The following is a 17,871-nucleotide window of genomic DNA, read 5'->3' on the forward strand; positions in this document are numbered from 1 at the left end:
TCATTCTTTCAATACTATCTCTCTTTGTGCTCTGCCCTGACCTGAAGCGACACCAATGTATTTTGCAGATCCACTGCAGAGCAAATACAGGGGGAGGTTCAATGAATCACTCTGTCCTTAACTATCCTCCAGAGTTGGCAAACATCCTTTTTGCTTAAGTGTCATTAAGAAAATAACTGATTTCCTGTTGACAGTGGTGCCCTGCTCTGTGCTGACCTTCCAGTCTGACCTCTGTTGGAAAGATAGCTAGTTACCCAATGTTTGAACATGGAGCTCTTTACATATTTTGTATGATACCTAAATTCAAAAAAACATTCATGTCAGACATGGGCACAGCTATCAAATGCAAATCACAGGTAGAGGTGATGTTTCTAGTTTCATTGGTCTTGCTACATCTCACAGTGAACCCCTGCTGTTTTAAACTGGGGACCATTCATCCCATGCCAGACTTTGTCAGCTTTCATTTGTTTTGGCAGAAATCCTAAAACAGGGTACGACTCACATGTGACGCAGGAGTCACGAGGGATGATCACAGTGTTTAACTTGGCTGTTTTCCTGTTTAAAGTACAAGATATATACCCCACAGGGCTACATGTGTTCTACTGCTCCATCTTAGCCATATCTGCTACTCTACTACTACTACTCTACTACTCTTATTCCTCTTGTGTGTATATCTCTTACAGAATGAAACCCCTGGGAATCACTGTGGTTCTGGGACTAGTAGTGGGGGCATTGGCTCAGCTCAGTGTGCCACAGCCTCACTGTGACTCCCCTGAAGTAGAGGAGGCTGCTCTGGTGGCTCAGGATTACCTCAATGCTCAGCACACTCATGGCTACAAGTATGCATTGAACCGGATCGAGGACATCAAGATCTACCCTAATGTAAGTCAGCAAGTGTAGAGATTGTGTAGTGACAGGCAAAAACACTTATTATTGTTTTTCAACTTTGAGGTAGGAACATAAGACGCGGAATATAGCAAAAGTAGTGTATCAAATGTGTTTACCACTGGATAATAGGGTCACATAATTTGACAGAAGAAATGTGATGTGAATGTATGACTGTGTATTACGATGATGCAGACACAAAACTGAATAAAAAGGTATGAATAAATGTAGTAAAATACTGCAGCAGTCAATTAATATAAACAATTAAGACATAGTCCATCTAACATTTCAACTACACTCTATTTTCCAGTGTCATTAGAAACTAAGTATGCATGTTCAGTCAGGCAAATATGAAACCAGTCATATAATATAGGTATATGCAGTGTACATCGGATTTCTGCCAAATATATGTCTAATTTCTTTTTTTTAATGATAATAATGTTTTGTCTCACTTCTTAGCCTGATGGAGACACATATGTCATGGACATCGACCTGCTGGAGACAGACTGTTATGTGTTGGACCCCACACCTGTTGCCAACTGCTCAGTCAGGCCCAAAGTATTGACGGTGAGACTGCATGCCACTAGTGCACAGAAGCTCTTATACTACAAGAATTCAAGCGAATGTAAAAATCATAACAAGATTAGGATATGAAATAAAATGACTGAAAAATACTACAAAGTACTTTTATGCAATTTGGGCTGATTCCTTGTCTCAAATCAGGCTGTGGAAGGAGAATGTGATGTGGTGCTGAAGAAGGTTGGAGGAATTCTGACTGTCACAGCATTCAAGTGCAAAACAGAGGGTAAAACATAAAGATCATTCTCTTAACTATGTGAACACAGGCACACAAACACACACTAGAATATGCCCCACAAATGTAATCCTCCACTCAAAAACCTACACTTTTTTCCCTCTTCGATGACATATAGAATCAACAGAGGACCTGTGCCTTGGCTGTGCTGCCCTCCTTCCCCTTAATGACACCACTGCACTGGACTTTGTCCAAGCCTCTCTGGCAACCTTCAACAACATAACAGCTAATGAAACATACACTCTTCTTGAGGTTGGACGGATGTCAACACAGGTGGGCTTAAGCATAATCTGTTCAAAAAACATAAATGCACCCACACTTTTTTCTGTGCCTGTCAGTACATTATTGTTCTCAATACCCTGTTTCAGATTGTGTCTGGTGGGCCAATCTATCTGGCAGAATATGTTGTCATTGAGGCTAATTGCACTGATGATGTCTGTGTTCCCCTGAATGATACCATGGCTGTAAGTACACCAAGTTTTCCACAAGAAAAACACATTTTTAAAAGAATGCTTTTTTGAAAGAGTTTTTGAAAAAGTAGTTGTTTGAATAATTAATTATATACATTATAACCTTGCTTGCAAGCTTACATTTTTATTTTCTCTACTAGGTACGTGGTATTTGCATTGCTAGAGGCCTGAGCGCTGCTCATGATGTTGACTGCAAGATGTTTTCCACTCTGGTATAATATAAACACTTATTTTCTGATGACCAGCAATGATTTACTATACTATATTTGTATAGATTTTTTGTAAGCCTTTGTTGATGCATTCATTTTTAGATGCCTGTTATAGATGCCAACAGTACTGCAGGTCCTGCCTTGCCACCAACAGTCCACGTACATGAAGGCAGCCTGTCTCGCATTCATGGCCTGAAGCACCACAAACTGACTGCCCTCCATGACCCTCAACTGGTCGGCCTTCTGTCTGCAGAGTCAGCAGAGTCAGCTGAAGTGGTACCTGTGGCCCCTGCAGTGGTTGGTGCAGCTACAGCGGTACCTGCTACAGCTGCAAGTGCAGACCCTGCTGCAGGTTCTGACAGTGCCTCAGATGGTTCAACCAGTGCAGAGGTCCCCATTGTTGTGGTGAAGAGAGATGTACCTATAACACCCTCCCCTGTGGTTGCACTTGGCACCATTCAAACAGACTCCAATGGTATTGTGAAAATGTGCCCAGGAAGGATCAGACACTTCTAAGAGTTCAGGTCCTTCCTACGGCACACAGACACTATCCTGACCTCTTTCAGAAACATTGGCGCTAGTGTAACTAGTAACTGTATTTCATAAAAGAATGGTCTTGTGGTAGGTAGACATAACACCAATATAGCTGCCTGCTTAGGAATAGTCTGTCAACTGAAATTGCCAAGTCATAGATTATATATTACAGAACACAACTGTTGAAACCTCTAAAGTGAATAAAGGTTTGCATTTAATGCTACTTAATCTCATTTAAAAGTTTGTGTTTCTTTTATAGTGCCATGGATTTTTTTTAAATGTGTGATACTAATACTCTTAACACTTAATGAAAACACTGGTACTAAAATGCATTTAATCATTCACATCTTTAGGAATGATTGCAAAACTATTTGCTGATTGTATTGACTCATGCCAATGACACTCCTGTGAACCCATTGGCATTCCCACTAACAAAAAAAAAAAATCCAAAATCATGTCAATCAAACCTCAATGAATCCACATTTAAGACACTATTTTAATTACTTTAAATGTTTACAGATTCTTAGCCGTTTGGGCAGTTCACAGGTTCAAAGTTACATTAACAAAACTGAAGCCATCATCAGGATATGTTCAAATGAGGAAAACTCTTTCAATATATTAATAGCTCTGTACCAATACAAACTGTACCAAACAGTTTATTGAAATGTCATGTTTCATTAAGAAATTAGGGTAGCACTCACTAAATGCCACAGTTGATGAAGTTTAAATTCTAGTAGGCGTATTTCCATGAATGGGTCAATGTTCAGGAAACACTAGTTCATGGTGAGGCAAAATAAGCAAGACAGTTCAACAAGGGCATGTAGCTTTTGATTTAAAAACAAAGATATAATGCAATCAAGTACTGACAAGATACTGAGAAAAAAAACATTGAAACCAGTTACAGGGGAAAATGTGCTTGACTGCCCATGCCACAAGACATGACTTATGAAACACTGACTCCTACGGTCATTTTTTTTTAAAAAAAGGAAAAAAAAAAAAAAAAGAGGATAAGCTCAGGTTTGTTTCAACTTTTTATTCTGCTTCTTAATTTACATCTCTGAATGGGCTGGTTAAGTCCTGTAAGAAACAAGCATTAGTATAAATGATTGGGTTAACACATTTAATAGGTGGGGATTTTAAAAAAAAAATACAAACCTTCCAATTGCATGGTGGTCAGCTGCAGAGCTTCATTGTTGAAGTGTTTTTCCATGTGGTGAAGTTGTGTGGCTGGAGCCTACAGGTGTGATTAGCTTCCAGGAGTCTTTCAAAGACTCAAGGAATTTAGGCTGGTTTTGTCCCACACTGAAAGAGGGGTCCAGAGGCAAAGGCACCAAATGATCTCCATCTGAATCTGTGAAAAACGGTAAGCTTGATCCATCACCAGGCCTTGGCATGTAGTTGCCCATACCATGTAAAGGATTGGTCATTCCTTTGTCCAACCATTTAGGGTGTTGGAGTTTCCCTTGCAGGAGGGTGAAATCTTGATGTTGAGGATCAAGTTCACTTTGGCCCTTAGGATGCGCCGGCCATTTAGATTCACTGACTTTTCTGTTAGATGGCTGCCACTCAGGCAGTCGTGGAAAGGTCCATTCAAGAGGCTGTTCAAAACGGGAAATTGGTAGCTTAAGGTGTGGTGGCCTGGTAGGATTATTCACAGGTAAAGCAGTAGGGTTGCCATCTGGTGGCTGCTTACCATCTTCAAATGGAGGGGACTGAGATGAAGTTGGCGTTTCTCCATTTGGTTGTTGAGTAGGAGGAACAGCCATTAAGCCATTACCAAACAAAGAATATGCCATTGAAGGGAGGATTGGGAGTCCTGGATATATTTGAGGTTTATCATTACTGCCAAGTCCAGCAGGGACAATATGATGGAGATGTTGATGAAAAGCAATTTGTGGACAACAATTAAATAATCCAGGTGGGCAAAACTGGGGGCAATAAACAGGTGGCATACTTGGAGAGCCCTGTTGAGGAAGTTGTGGGACTGTACCAACATTACTTGGTTGTTGAACAGTAGACTGTTGGATTAGTTGTTGCTGGTTGTAATAAGTAGGGGGTAATGTTATCAGCAGATTCTCTTGTCCCTTAGGAATTTCAGTTGCTGAGGACTTCGTTACAGGGGTAGGCTTTGTGGTCAGTTGATATTGAGGCCCTGACATACCATAGAAAGGATGGAGGTGGAATGGTATGTGCAGTTGAGGGGCTTCAGGCGTTGGCGGTCTAGTGGGCTCTGGAGCTGGTTTATCTTCAGGTTTTGGTTGGGGGTAGAATAGATGGTACATTTGACCTTGAGGGGCTCCAGGCGTTGGTAGTTTTGTGGGCTCCAGAGCAGCAATGGGCTCTGGAGCTGGTTTATCTTCAGGTTTTGGTTGGGGGTAGAATAGATGGTACATTTGACCTTGAGGGGCTCCAGGCGTTGGTAGTTTTGTGGGCTCCAGAGCAGCAATGGGCTCTGGAGCTGGTTTATCTTCAGGTTTTGGTTGGGGGTAGAATAGATGGTACATTTGACCTTGAGGGGCTTCAGGCGTTGGTAGTTTTGTGGGCTCCAGAGCAGCAATGGGCTCTGGAGCTGGTTTATCTTCAGGTTTTGGTTGGGGGTAGAATAGATGGTACATTTGACCTTGAGGGGCTTCAGGCGTTGGTGGTTTAGTGGGCTCTGGAGCTGGTTTATCTTCAGGTTTTGGTTGGGGGTAGAATAGATGGTACATTTGACCTTGAGGGGCTTCAGGCGTTGGTAGTTTTGTGGGCTCCAGAGCTGGTTTATCTTCAGGTTTTGGTTGGGGGTAGAATAGATGGTACATTTGACCTTGAGGGGCTTCAGGCGTTGGTGGTCTAGTGGGCTCCGGAGCTGGTTTATCTTCAGGTTTTGGTTGGGGGTAGAATAGATGGTACATTTGACCTTGAGGGGCTTCAGGCGTTGGTGGTTTAGTGGGCTCTGGAGCTGGTTTATCTTCAGGTTTTGGTTGGGGGTAGAATAGATGGTACATTTGACCTTGAGGGGCTTCAGGCGTTGGTAGTTTTGTGGGCTCCAGAGCTGGTTTATCTTCAGGTTTTGGTTGGGGGTAGAATAGATGGTACATTTGACCTTGAGGGGCTTCAGGCGTTGGTAGTTTTGTGGGCTCCAGAGCTGGTTTATCTTCAGGTTTTGGTTGGGGGTAGAATAGATGGTACATTTGACCTTGAGGGGCTTCAGGCGTTGGTGGTCTAGTGGGCTCCGGAGCTGGTTTATCTTCAGGTTTTGGTTGGGGGTAGAATAGATGGTACATTTGACCTTGAGGGGCTTCAGGCGTTGGTAGTTTTGTGGGCTCCAGAGCTGGTTTATCTTCAGGTTTTGGTTGGGGGTAGAATAGATGGTACATTTGACCTTGAGGGGCTTCAGGCGTTGGTAGTTTTGTGGGCTCCAGAGCTGGTTTATCTTCAGGTTTTGGTTGGGGGTAGAATAGATGGTACATTTGACCTTGAGGGGCTTCAGGCGTTGGTGGTTTAGTGGGCTCTGGAGCTGGTTTATCTTCAGGTTTTGGTTGGGGGTAGAATAGATGGTACATTTGACCTTGAGGGGCTTCAGGCGTTGGTGGTTTTGTGGGCTCTGGAGCTGGTTTATCTTCAGGTTGTGGTAGGGTGAATGTTGGATTGTGGTAGAATGGCGGGTACACTTGTCCAGGAGGGGCTTCAGGTAGTATGTAGTATGGGAATGGGTAGACAGGCTCTTTGCTCTCTTGACTTGGAAGTCTGCTAGGTGTATCAGGTGGCAATGGAGCTGGTGTAAGGGTTTGCTCTGTGGGTGGCACAGGTGTCTGGTAAGGCAACCATGAATGCATTGGATTGTATATTTGGCCTTGAGGTGCCTTGGAAACTGGTGGTACAGATGGAGGATTGGATGGATTTGGGAGATGTTTAGTCACTGGTGGCTGTGTAGGGGTAGTACCAGTATTAATGGGTTTAAAATAAGGATAACTGTAAAAAGGTTGCCTTCTTTGTCCTTGAGTAGTTCTGGTAACTGGAGATTTAGTAGTTGTAGGTTTCAGTTCATGCCTGTGTGTCATAGCACCATCGGAGTCTGGCCTAACATAGAATGGATAAGGGAAAAAAGTTTGTTTCACTTGGCTATTAGGTAGTTGGGTGGCTGGAGGCAGCACAGGAGGTTCATTTTTAACATGATCAGGTTGGGGGGTCCAAAATGGTAGAGGTACAGGAGGGACGGTTTGTTGGGATTGCAGTCCTTCATTTTTCTCTTGCTGTTTGGGATCCTTTGTTGGTTCACGTTGAGCTGATGACAGTGATGGACAGGAAATCTTGGTTTCTCCATCGCCAGCCAGTTCAATGGTATACATTCCATCCTAGGTCATAAAATGTTAATGATTAACTAACATTTACAAAAGAAATGAAGAAATGTGTGCCTTTACCTTTTTCTCCACACAGGGTGCAAAGCGAACTGAGATGACCACACCTTCAGGATGGACAACTACACTGAAGCCACATCTGGATGATTCCTTCATTAGAGGCTGCCAGCCACTGTTCACTATGACAAAACATTACCGTCAAGCACACGCCAAAAAAAGGTGCATTGTATAATTTCAATAGGCTTCATTTGACATCTTGCGCAATAGACACCCTCCTTATGACTATTGTTATATGAAAAACAGCTTAACAGTAGGTTTAAAAAAAAACACCTAAAAATTCAGTGACACCTTTTGGCTGAGAAAATTACTACATTTAAACTTAATTGAGAAATTCTAAATCAGATCTGTGCTTTAACAGGCATCGTGATTCAGAAGTAAAAAAGTTTAACAATAAGACTGAAAAATAGGTGTAAATACAGTTGTCATTGCCATATATGTTGGAGTTGTGACAGCTACAGTACAATATTTGCTAATGCAATCCAATAGTTGTTCCTCAGCAAAACACTTTTTCCAGGACTGCCTACTGTCATCAATATACTTTGCTGTGCACCGTGTTTTCAAAGAGTCCACTTATTGCAGACATAGCAAGAAAAGCAGTCACTAATAACTAATCATTTTCACTTTGGTGTACCAGCATAGACTAGGGTCCAAACGCACCCAAATGGATGTGGCCATTATTTGTGCTTAGCTACACCAGCGTTTGACAATCACAATGTGAGAAAGGTCTATAAGGCAGTACAAATGACATGTTATGCTTTTATTAAGTGTGGTTTATCTGAACAGAAAACTGGAATATTGAGAATAGAAAACTTACAGTTTACTTTAATCTGATCTACAGACATGGACCATTCCGTTTTCACAACCATGCCCTCTGCATGGCAGGTAACCATTGGAGGGTTAGGCAAAGACTGTCTCATCAAAGGGCATGACATCCTCACTGGTAACCCGCTCCAACGCAATGGGAGTACATAACTGTCCTCCTGAAATCAGCAATAATTAAAAATAAAAATCATCATCATCATGATACATGTGAGCAACATCAGAACAGAGTATCATACCTCAAGTGTGACAAAGCAACCATCATAGGGTGCGACTAAGACCAAATCTCGCCGTGTTGATCTGATAGTGTAACCACAGCTCGATGGCAACTTGGACAGAGGCAAGGGAGACAGGTGACTTCCTGAGAGGTTAAAAAAAACAGAACATAGTTGAGAATTAACATTAAAGTAATCTGTGCATATTTCAAGTAGTATGTATAGTGGAGTTGTGAGGCATGACTCCATATAATGAAAAACATACCCCTGTCAACAAAAAACAGAGATCCAGGAGTGGAAACAGCTTCTTGGACTTGAAGTTTCATGGAGTCTCCTGTACATTCAACCTTTGGTTCCATCTTCAGGAGGTGTTCCACTGCAGTGTTATCCACCTTAGAGAAGCTATCACCATATCCTTGAGATTGCCTGGACACCTTCCATGCTTTTATAAGCAGAGTTGACATAATATAAATTCAGAGAACCCCATTTTAAGTAATGCACAGATTAAGGTGTGTAAAGTCTAACATATGCACAGTATGCATGGGGCTTAACATATCAACCGCACTGTGGTCAAGTTTATAAATAATACATACCCACGTCTGCTTGGTAACCTGAATCAACATCCATGTTGTTCGTCAAGGCTTTGGTCCCTTTAAGTTTGGCATTTCGCAGAGGATCTTGCCCAATTAAGAGTCTTCCATACCGCAATTCACTGCCTTGACTTTCACTCAGTGTCGAGTTTCCCTTCCATTTAATTGATGTCTTAAGCCTTGTGAGTTTTGAGCAATGGCTAAATGAACTAGCAACCAAAAGAAGTCCAAAACATATTAAAACCTTAGAGCCCCCACTCTCTGTACACGCCATTGGAACAAAGAAGATACACTTCACACAGACAGATCGCCTCAGCAGTGAGCCGCAAACGCTGAACTGCGCTGTCCGCAGCTGGTTTCTAAAGGCTGAGCTCGAGTCCTAATTAGTCACAAATCAAACTTCCTGACCATAACAGGTGTTGCCTATCGTGCAATTAAGGACGGGTCGTCAATTACTAGCTAAAATGTAGCTTACTGACACTCAAATAACGTTGGGGAAATGTGACAAAAGTATAGATGTTTTATACCAGAACTGTTAAAAAGGACACTCAAGTAGTATTTTACAGTCTGGTTCATTTCCACGCCTTTAATTATTTGACTTTGCTTAGGCTCATGTACCTGATCTGCCCAGTTTTTCATTCATTGGTTTTCCCCTAGCAATTACTTGTCAAACCATTTAAACACTGATTATATTAATGGTGCTTATGGCTGCCGATACACCTGTGCTATGCAGGGATGTAGCTAACTTTAAGGTCATGGCTTGTAGGTTTTGTTTCAGCAACCTGGGGGAGTTACAATTTTTAGGAAAGGTAACACCAGGTAACATTAAAATATTGCCTTACAGCTTTTTCGGAATAGGCTATTTATATTTAACTATGTTTAGCTGAACAACATGTTTATTAAAGTTACATCATTTCTAGCAGAATGGTATTTTTGGCAGAGTGGAGAAGCCTTTGAAACATATGCACATTTAACTGAATACATACACAAAGCAATTTGTCTTTATTTTTGGTGTATTTCTTCATTGCTGAATTTGGTCCTGGTGCCATACTGTGGGGATCTTTGTATCATGTACGGGTTTCACTTTCTTCAGGGTTTAATTGAGTAAACACTGTTCGTGAAGGCAGTTAATTACTATAGAGTAATGTACAACACACATCCCCCTTACCTTTGGTCTGACCAAAAATTCAATTTAAAGCCACAAGTGAAGTTAGTATCTACATTTTACTTTAATTTAGATAGTAAAAGGTTTGTTTCTTCTCACTCCTTCAAGAGATTGTTCTTTTTTTTCTGCTTTCAGACTTTGGAAAAATGCTGATGCTCCCAGCAAATTCTTAAATCGTCTAACACAACTGGAGTAAGTGCAATCCCTTTTAAGCAATTCATTTCCCCATAAATGACAACCCATCACCCATGAAAACCTTCATCACAATTTGGGCTACGTATCTCTACTTAGTCACACTCATAAGCACAAGAGATTTAACAATTTCATGTAGTGTGTCATAATAAAACAATTATAAAATTAATACTTGAGTTAAACTATAGACTGAATCAGTCTGCATACAAGATTGTACTGACAGCAACAGACGGGACATACTGGATTTTCCTCTGGTTGGAATAACTTTTATTTGATCTGTCTGTAAACAAGATGTCTCATCAATTTATGGCATTTGAAATAGCAGATTTTGTAGCAGAAGGAATTTCCAACTCAAAAAAAAAAAAGAAAAAAAGAAAAAAAAAAGACAAAATATTGCAAACGTGTTTTTTTTCTGTAGTTTAATTCTGTACATATTCCACAAAGTCTGGAGTTTACTGATGCCAAAATATCCCTTAGGAAAGTGCCATTAAAAGTTACTTCTTGCTGGGGCAGCAGTTAAAAATCCAACTCGTAGTAGCAACAGATCAGATCGATTTTATGGCACAGAATACAGTTATTCTCAGAAAATTTTCACAAGACAACTTACAAATGTTCTTATTCCAACCAACACCATTTTCAATATGTTTAGTGTACACAGCATCATTTTTTCTTTTAAATATACTTCTAAGTACCGTACTATGACAATTTGTGAATACACCTTTGATGACTAAAGCACAAGGCAAATAATTCCAAGGTGTTGGAGACCAACAGCCTGGGTTTACAGTCAAAATGCATTCATACTGTAGTAAAATGACATTGCTGTTTCATTAGTTAATGAACATGAAGTTAGCAACAAATCAATTAGTGATGAAAAGTTTAAGTAGTGTTTAAGTCTAAAGAAGCAGTTAAATGTTTATCTGAAGTTGTCTTAATGATTTACAGTCAACAGGTGATGCCAACAATCAACTATCAGAATTGCTTCAGCTCATTCTGATAATCCTTTTATGACAATTGGTCCGAAGGGGAAGGGGAAAAAACCCTTTACATAACATTAGTGTGGTGATTTACAGCAAGAATTTACAAATAGCAGGAGCTGACTGACAAATGTCTGAGCTGTCACAGAGGCGGAATGTCCACTGAGACTCCAGGATGTGGTGAAGTATCATATCTTGAGACTTCAGCAATGCTGACCTTACACTACACTCAAACAACAGCCCAACACCACATCATTAACTTTTAAGACCACATTCAGGTACAACAGCAAAAGCATGTGATGGAGGGTAAAAACAAGTTGTTTGTGAAGGGTGACAAATTGGTACATACATCCAGGACTTTGTAAGAGGAAGTTTGTCATTTCTTTAATGGAGGCTTGAAAAATTGAAGATGGAGGCAGATGAGAAGATGGCTTTGGCTGGAATATAACGCTTCAACAGAGAGGAGATACAACTGGGATCTGTATACTGAAGAGTATGCATGCAACTTTTAAATGCAGACATGCTGATGAGAGAGAGAGAGAGAAAAAAAAAGAACCCTGCATCTCTGAGTAATGCTCAAAAAGCAAAACTATGCAAACTGCCACCACCATTACATTTGTACTTCCCCTTGGAATATTAGCCACTTGCTAAGTGAATGTTATACAAGGCGAGTCCAAATTTGTTGTACACTTTTATTACACTTTGCTATCATTTTTTTGCACATTCCTTTGGTTAATAAACATTTAAACCATTTCAAATGAACATGCCATTACTGTAGTGCCAAAAAAACATGAGAAGTACAATGTTAAAGTGGGGAACAAAAGGAGGATGAGGGAACAAACAAAAGGTTGTGTATAAAAAGTACACTGGGGAGGAAGTAACATTGTTTGTCGTCTAATCCTGGAAGTAGTGTCAACACAATGCGGTGAGTGGGAGTGAGCTGCTAAGTTGATGGATGGGTGGAGTGGAGAGGTTGCTTAATATCCAGACTTCCTCAGGTACTCAGCCATTGCATGTGCTTTCTTGTTAAGAGTTCCACCATGGATCGCCTCCTTTCCCATGACTACAACCAATACTGGAGCATACAAGGAAAAAAAGAGAAATGAACAAAATTGAAGAGTCTCCCCCCTCCACATGATGAAGGGGGAGGGACAAAGGTGACACAGTATCTTACCACTCTTCATTGCTATTAAAACGTTTCCGAGACATTTTGACTGCTTGCAGGAGAAATCTTAACAGCAATATTTCTTTTCTCTTCTTTTTGTCCCTCAATTTTTATCTAAGTGAGCTTGAAAACATTAAAACCCTGAATCCCTCAAGTATTTTGCCATTGAGTAAGCCTTCTTATTCAATCCGCCTCCATGGACCCCTTCTTTGCCCATTACAAGAACCAAAACTGAAAGAGAAGAGATAGAAAAAAAGGGACAGTTAAGAAAAAGGTGAAAAGGTAAAAAAGGAAAGGCATTCCAAGCAAAGTATGTTCACCATAAGTGTGCAGTGCAGGGGGATTTAACTGTGTGCTATATGCAGGGCTACTGTCTATAGGTTTTCTTTGTAACAATACTAGATAAATGTTACCAATCGACACAATATAGTTTCATTAACTGCATTTTATTACCCTCTAGTGTTCTTAAATATTCAATAGTGAGCAATTTCCCATACAGCCCTGGTCCTGCATAGCACATAGTTGAATATCACCTGTAATGTAGCAATTATAAGCTGCAGAAAAGAGAAGCACACCTGACCGGTTGAGACAGCTTCTGCTGACCTCTTGCTTTTAACAGCAAACCAGATGAAACTTAACACTAATGAGTCAATGAATATTGCCAAGAAAACATTTATTGTCAGTGGGTACAGCACTCAAGCCAGGGCTGGATCATTCTGTTGAACGACTATAAAAAGATACATGCCAGTGGCTAATAAATGAGGAGCACCCTATACAGTTATGTGTTAAGACTAAAGGGTATCAATGCACATGTTGGTATGCTTTAGGCAAATGCAATGCTTCATTTGTGCTCTTGTGAAAACCCTTCAGCATGCAGAGCAGGAGTGTGATAGGTGGAAATCGCTGAATAGAAAAAAGGGAGAGCTGTTCTGGAAAATGAAAAGAAAACAGTTTGCTTTTGATTGCAATCAGCATTTCTCACAAGTATGCCTGAGATTTGTTGATTAAGGACAATTACATAAAATAGAAATGCCATTTTTGTAGCCAATTGTCCGAGTTGTAGATGTCAGACTTGCAAATTCTCAAATTGTGAGAAACACTGAAGCATATCAGAGGCTGAGGACCACAAGGGCAAACAGATGGAGCAGGCAAACCTTGGCTTTCAGGAGATTTATGATGCAAATAATGCAACTATGTGTAGAATATTTCAACTTGACAAGTCTGCTCTATGTCTATTTCTTTGCCTAAGAGCATCATAGGATGATGTTGATTCTGGGGCCTGTTTTGAGCCCTGCTACATGCAGATTGGGAAATTTTGCCATTAGAAGTGAAACAATTAGTCAAACAGAAAATCCATAAATATTCCAGCTTCTCAGTTGTGAGAACTTGCTGCTTTTCCCAGTCTTACATTAAATTCAACTGAATATCTTTGGACTATTGATTGGACTTGAAAATGTCAACCTGGCCTCTAGGGAACTGTGATGAGACTTCATGATGAGATGATTCATATGTATGTTATTGGTTTTGATTACAGTGTGTCAAAAAAACAAGCGAAAATTATCTCCTGTTGCAGATTTGGTTTCACTTTCTTACATCAAAGATGTAAAGCACAGTACCAGTCAAAAGTTTAGATATACCTTCTCATTCATTTGAATGAAAAAGTGTGTCCAAACCTTTGACTGGTACTGTAGCTCTCATACCATGTGATGTTTTCATGACAGTAAAAAAAAACAATATGGTGTCCTCACCCATGAAAGCAGCGTTTAATAACTGCCATAAATCAACTGTTTTGAAACTAGACTTTTACCTTTTCCAGCTCTCCCCACAGAGATATTGTATGTTGGCTCTCCTCCTTGGCTCTTTGTCCTGATGTCCATTGTCCAGTCTCCGTCATCATGGAGGCTGTCTCTGAGGACTGAACACTTCTTTGAGCCCAGAGTGAGACCGCTGGTGTAAAAAGTCTCCCTGTCCTTTCCGATAAGGATATCAATTTCTTGAGACTGAAACACATACACAAAGCCACAGAATTGAAAACTGTTGCAGGCAGATCCTCCACTAGATGCAACAAATATGCTGCCAGTTAGATGACCAATAAGATTCATGATATAAAATGCTACAATATTCAAAAAAGTGTATGAACAAACACTTGTGTCAAACATCCCGACACATCTGAAATGATTAGACGTTTAATTGATTGACAGGAAATTACTCTGACTATTTTCATAGTAATTTACAATTTCAGTCATTTAATGAACAACCATGTAAACTAATTGCTGATTCCAGCTTCTCAAGAGTGATGAAATGCTGATTTCCTTTGTCATACATATATATATAAAAAAAAACACTAAACTGACTATGTGTGGGTTTTGGACTCTCTGTCAGCTAAAAAACAAGCAATTTTAATATGCAACTTTGGGGTGCAAGAAATCAGTGGACATATTTCACCATTTTCTGCAGAGTAATTGTTATGAAATTAATTGCAGGTTGCAGCCTTTGTTGGCAAAACTGGGATTATTCATGCCTTATACGGAAAAAAGTGAGGGTTGTAAACAGGGCTTGTAAACGTGCACCTCTATCGATACTAGTACCATAATTATGTGCAACTTTACACAAGACGAGCAGTAATATTAGCTTGCAACCTCTGCCCGCAGTGAGTAACGGAAGTGATATGACGTGTGTGTCTGTGCACCGGGCTAGCACTCATGCCGTCCGTATCAATGAATTAAAAAAAAAAAAAACTACATAATGACATCCTCACTCAAAATATTCATGTGTGAATGTACTGCTACACCCCCAGCTTTAACAATAGGGAGTGTCTATGGCAGGCTCACCAAACGCCAGGCAGTTAGCCGTTTTAACCACAGGTAGCCGGTAAAGCAGCGGCTTAACGTTAGCTAATCAAAGCGGCCGTGCACACAAAAGCATGCACGCTTCCTTCAAGTCAGACACCGTCTACTCTCTGGGTTTTAAATTAGCATTAGGTTCATTTATCAATCTATTATTTGAGTAGCGTTTATTAGAAAGGGTAACTAAATGCCGTATGGCCTTGTGTACATGCAAGCCACAATGGGAGGTCTTATCTGATCCACACGAGGTCTAATCCTGCAATGTTTCCTTAGCAGGAAATAGCCGCGGCAGGCCACCGATAAGCTAGCTGGAGCCCCCTCCGCTAACACGGCACCGTTAGCTCGCTCATCATGTAGATCCTGCGAGGTAACGGTTTTAGCGCTATTCAGTCTGGCGAGGGTCTGCGTGGGTGATTCATAACAACACTGTCAAACAGAACCATACCCCTTCACAGGAATTACTTCCTCTTTTTTGCCTTCTTACCGTGATATTGTTGAAAGTACCACCGGCATGTGCTGCCCAAACATATTTGGCGTCCGTATACCCAACAATGGCGCTATCCTGACAGCTGCCATCGGCCATCAGGTTTTCCACGTAGCTTTGCCAAGACATGTTCAAAAAATTGATGCTGTATAAAAAAGCCCTACCGCTTTGGAAGCAATGTTAACCAAACGAGAGGCAGCCAAACTAGTGGGGAGGGGGGAGCCCTACAGACGAATTTAGAGTCTCCAATCTAACCCACACTTCGACGTTGTGCAACGTCAAGGCAGGGGCAGCAAAGAAAGCCAGGGCAGTGAGGCAGCGGCTGGGTGTAGTCCGTATCAGATCCCTCCGCACAATGAGCTCCCGGCGCTTTTATGGCAGCAGGCGGCGGAATAAAGAGGGACTTATCAGCTCAGCCAAGAGTCAACTGTCTGAGGGAAGGCCGGGGTACACATGAAGGCTAATGGGGATTTACTGATTGAACCATTTAGCCTATCAGTCTTTCATTCATTGGACGTGTTTTCATGCTGCAGGAATAACATGACAGATAGTCACACCAGAGGGTTCAGTTTGTGTAGCCATCAAGGCTTCACAGGGACAAGGTCTGTGGCCCATGTGGCTGATGGATTCCAAAATGAATCCACCTTTGAAATGGCAAGAGCCTGGTTCAAAGTTGATCATGGATGGCTGCCAGTTGGCCAATTTCTTCCACTAAAAATGACTGAATAGAATTTGAGATAGGCCTACACTAAAATGTCCCCCAACATTGTGTCGGCAGTAACCCTAATGTTCTTTTTGGGGGCCTTGGAGAGTCCAGCTCAACATAGGCCTATTTACGGTCTGGTTTGTTTACTCATTACCAGGCACCCCATTTTTATGTAAATGCCATGAAAATGATGCACCCAAAATAAGGTTACTGTTCTTCAACCCTTTTGAGTAACCTACAGTCTCATTTAAAAGGTACATTTTTAAATTTTACGATCAAAATGAGTGTGTGTGTGTGTGTGTGTGTGTGTGTGTAAGAGGTCAAACCTGTATGCAGAATGATATAGGTGCAGAGTCTTGGTTTCTCTATGCTCATTTCTCACAAAATCTGAGTTTAAGATATGCACTTTCAAGCATGCATCATCACCAGTATGCATCATATTACACCACATCGTGCACAATTTCAAAGCTCCAGTGCTCATACACTGAGAGAGGACTTTTCAGTGAAGTAGGAAACATCATGTCTCCAGTAGTTTCAGAGGAAATATATTTGCATATTCATAGATTTTTGTTTTCATTTTCAATGTGGTGGACGGACAGAGGTGTAATCTTAACACAAGTTTTTTGAGTTTTTAACAAGACCTTTTTATGGAAAAACCGTAGTAGAAACAATATATTATTCATAGTAGAATAAAGCATGCATGGAGGTTATCACCATTATCATCATAACATAATTTGTCAAATGAATACTCTGTAATTTAACCATATTTTATGATAAATGCTTATAAACATGATTTGAACAGATGCCATGTTTTACAAGTCTGCTGTAGAAAATTATTAATTGGCTCTTTTGGGCTCTTTTCATATCAAGTAACGTCACTGTTTGGCAATCAAAGGCATGTACATACAAATGTTATATTCATATACATATACAACATGAAAATAATTATTACTTAATGGTTTATTAAAAGTGCTGTATTTTATCACCTTCATATAACATGCAAATCTAGTTTGTAGCAAAAGGAAAAGTAACCACTTTAACATTTTATACATCAATATGGACAGAAGGCAAAAAATATCTGAAAGAAATAGCTGATTTTGCAATAATAATGATTATTACAAGACAGAGTATCGGGGTCTTTGGCAAAAGCAAAAAAGTCTGTCTTTCTTCATATTCCCCTAAACATACATGGAGAGGAGAATTGCTTTAAAGTTCCCTTTGCGAGAGTAATTCTTCATCTTCATTAAAACCAGGGATCAAACCAGGCTCCCTGACCAGTCCCTGTGTCTTTAATGCCATATTTGCATCTCTTTTATTCTGGTCAGATTTAGTGATAAAAACAAATGGTCATTTTATTATAATCCCTGAGCAGAGATTGAGATTGAGATTTTACCATTAGAGTT

The 17,871-nt window shown here is 40.5% G+C and overlaps 2 protein-coding genes across 3 annotated transcripts; one reads left to right on the forward strand and one right to left on the reverse strand.

Annotated features, from left to right (window-relative positions):
• The first annotated feature begins 627 nt into the window (after nucleotides 1–627).
• Nucleotides 628–3,152, forward strand: LOC128368772 (alpha-2-HS-glycoprotein-like). Its single transcript, XM_053329652.1, has 7 exons — nucleotides 628–882; nucleotides 1,345–1,452; nucleotides 1,609–1,690; nucleotides 1,818–1,972; nucleotides 2,068–2,163; nucleotides 2,310–2,381; nucleotides 2,481–3,152. Exons 1-7 carry the CDS (start codon nucleotides 685–687, stop codon nucleotides 2,892–2,894), a joined length of 1,125 nt encoding a protein of 374 aa, XP_053185627.1. The 5' UTR covers nucleotides 628–684; the 3' UTR covers nucleotides 2,895–3,152.
• Nucleotides 3,153–11,636: 8,484 nt separating this feature from the next.
• Nucleotides 11,637–16,044, reverse strand: LOC128368804 (profilin-2-like). 2 transcript variants are annotated; one of them, XM_053329686.1, is made up of 3 exons: nucleotides 15,763–16,044; nucleotides 14,240–14,432; nucleotides 11,637–12,342 (listed from the first exon to the last, which is right to left on the reverse strand). In XM_053329686.1, exons 1-3 carry the CDS (start codon nucleotides 15,889–15,891, stop codon nucleotides 12,245–12,247), a joined length of 420 nt encoding a protein of 139 aa, XP_053185661.1. In that variant the 5' UTR covers nucleotides 15,892–16,044; the 3' UTR covers nucleotides 11,637–12,244. The 2 variants fall into 2 exon arrangements, with proteins under 2 accessions (XP_053185661.1, XP_053185662.1); XM_053329687.1 differs by lacking the exon at nucleotides 11,637–12,342 and adding an exon at nucleotides 12,370–12,663.
• Between the last annotated feature and the right edge of the window lie 1,827 nt (nucleotides 16,045–17,871).

This window comes from Scomber japonicus, chromosome 12 (assembly GCF_027409825.1).
Source record: "Scomber japonicus isolate fScoJap1 chromosome 12, fScoJap1.pri, whole genome shotgun sequence".
In the NCBI taxonomy this organism is placed as follows: domain Eukaryota; kingdom Metazoa; phylum Chordata; class Actinopteri; order Scombriformes; family Scombridae; genus Scomber; species Scomber japonicus.

What these genes read in the sequence shown, in the direction of transcription:
- LOC128368772 (XM_053329652.1), top strand. Translation starts at nt 685, where the DNA reads ATGAAACCCCTGGGAATCACTGTGGTTCTGGGACTAGTAGTGGGGGCA. An exon ending in ACATCAAGATCTACCCTAAT is followed by an intron (nt 883 to 1,344) that starts GTAAGTCAGCAA and finishes CTCACTTCTTAG; the next exon opens with CCTGATGGAGACACATATGT. An exon ending in CCCTGAATGATACCATGGCT is followed by an intron (nt 2,164 to 2,309) that starts GTAAGTACACCA and finishes TTTCTCTACTAG; the next exon opens with GTACGTGGTATTTGCATTGC.
- LOC128368804 (XM_053329686.1), bottom strand. Translation starts at nt 15,891, where the DNA reads ATGTCTTGGCAAAGCTACGTGGAAAACCTGATGGCCGATGGCAGCTGT. An exon ending in GTACTTTCAACAATATCACG is followed by an intron (nt 14,433 to 15,762) that starts GTAAGAAGGCAA and finishes TATGTGTTTCAG; the next exon opens with TCTCAAGAAATTGATATCCT. An exon ending in TGTGGGGAGAGCTGGAAAAG is followed by an intron (nt 12,343 to 14,239) that starts GTAAAAGTCTAG and finishes TGTATGCTCCAG; the next exon opens with TATTGGTTGTAGTCATGGGA.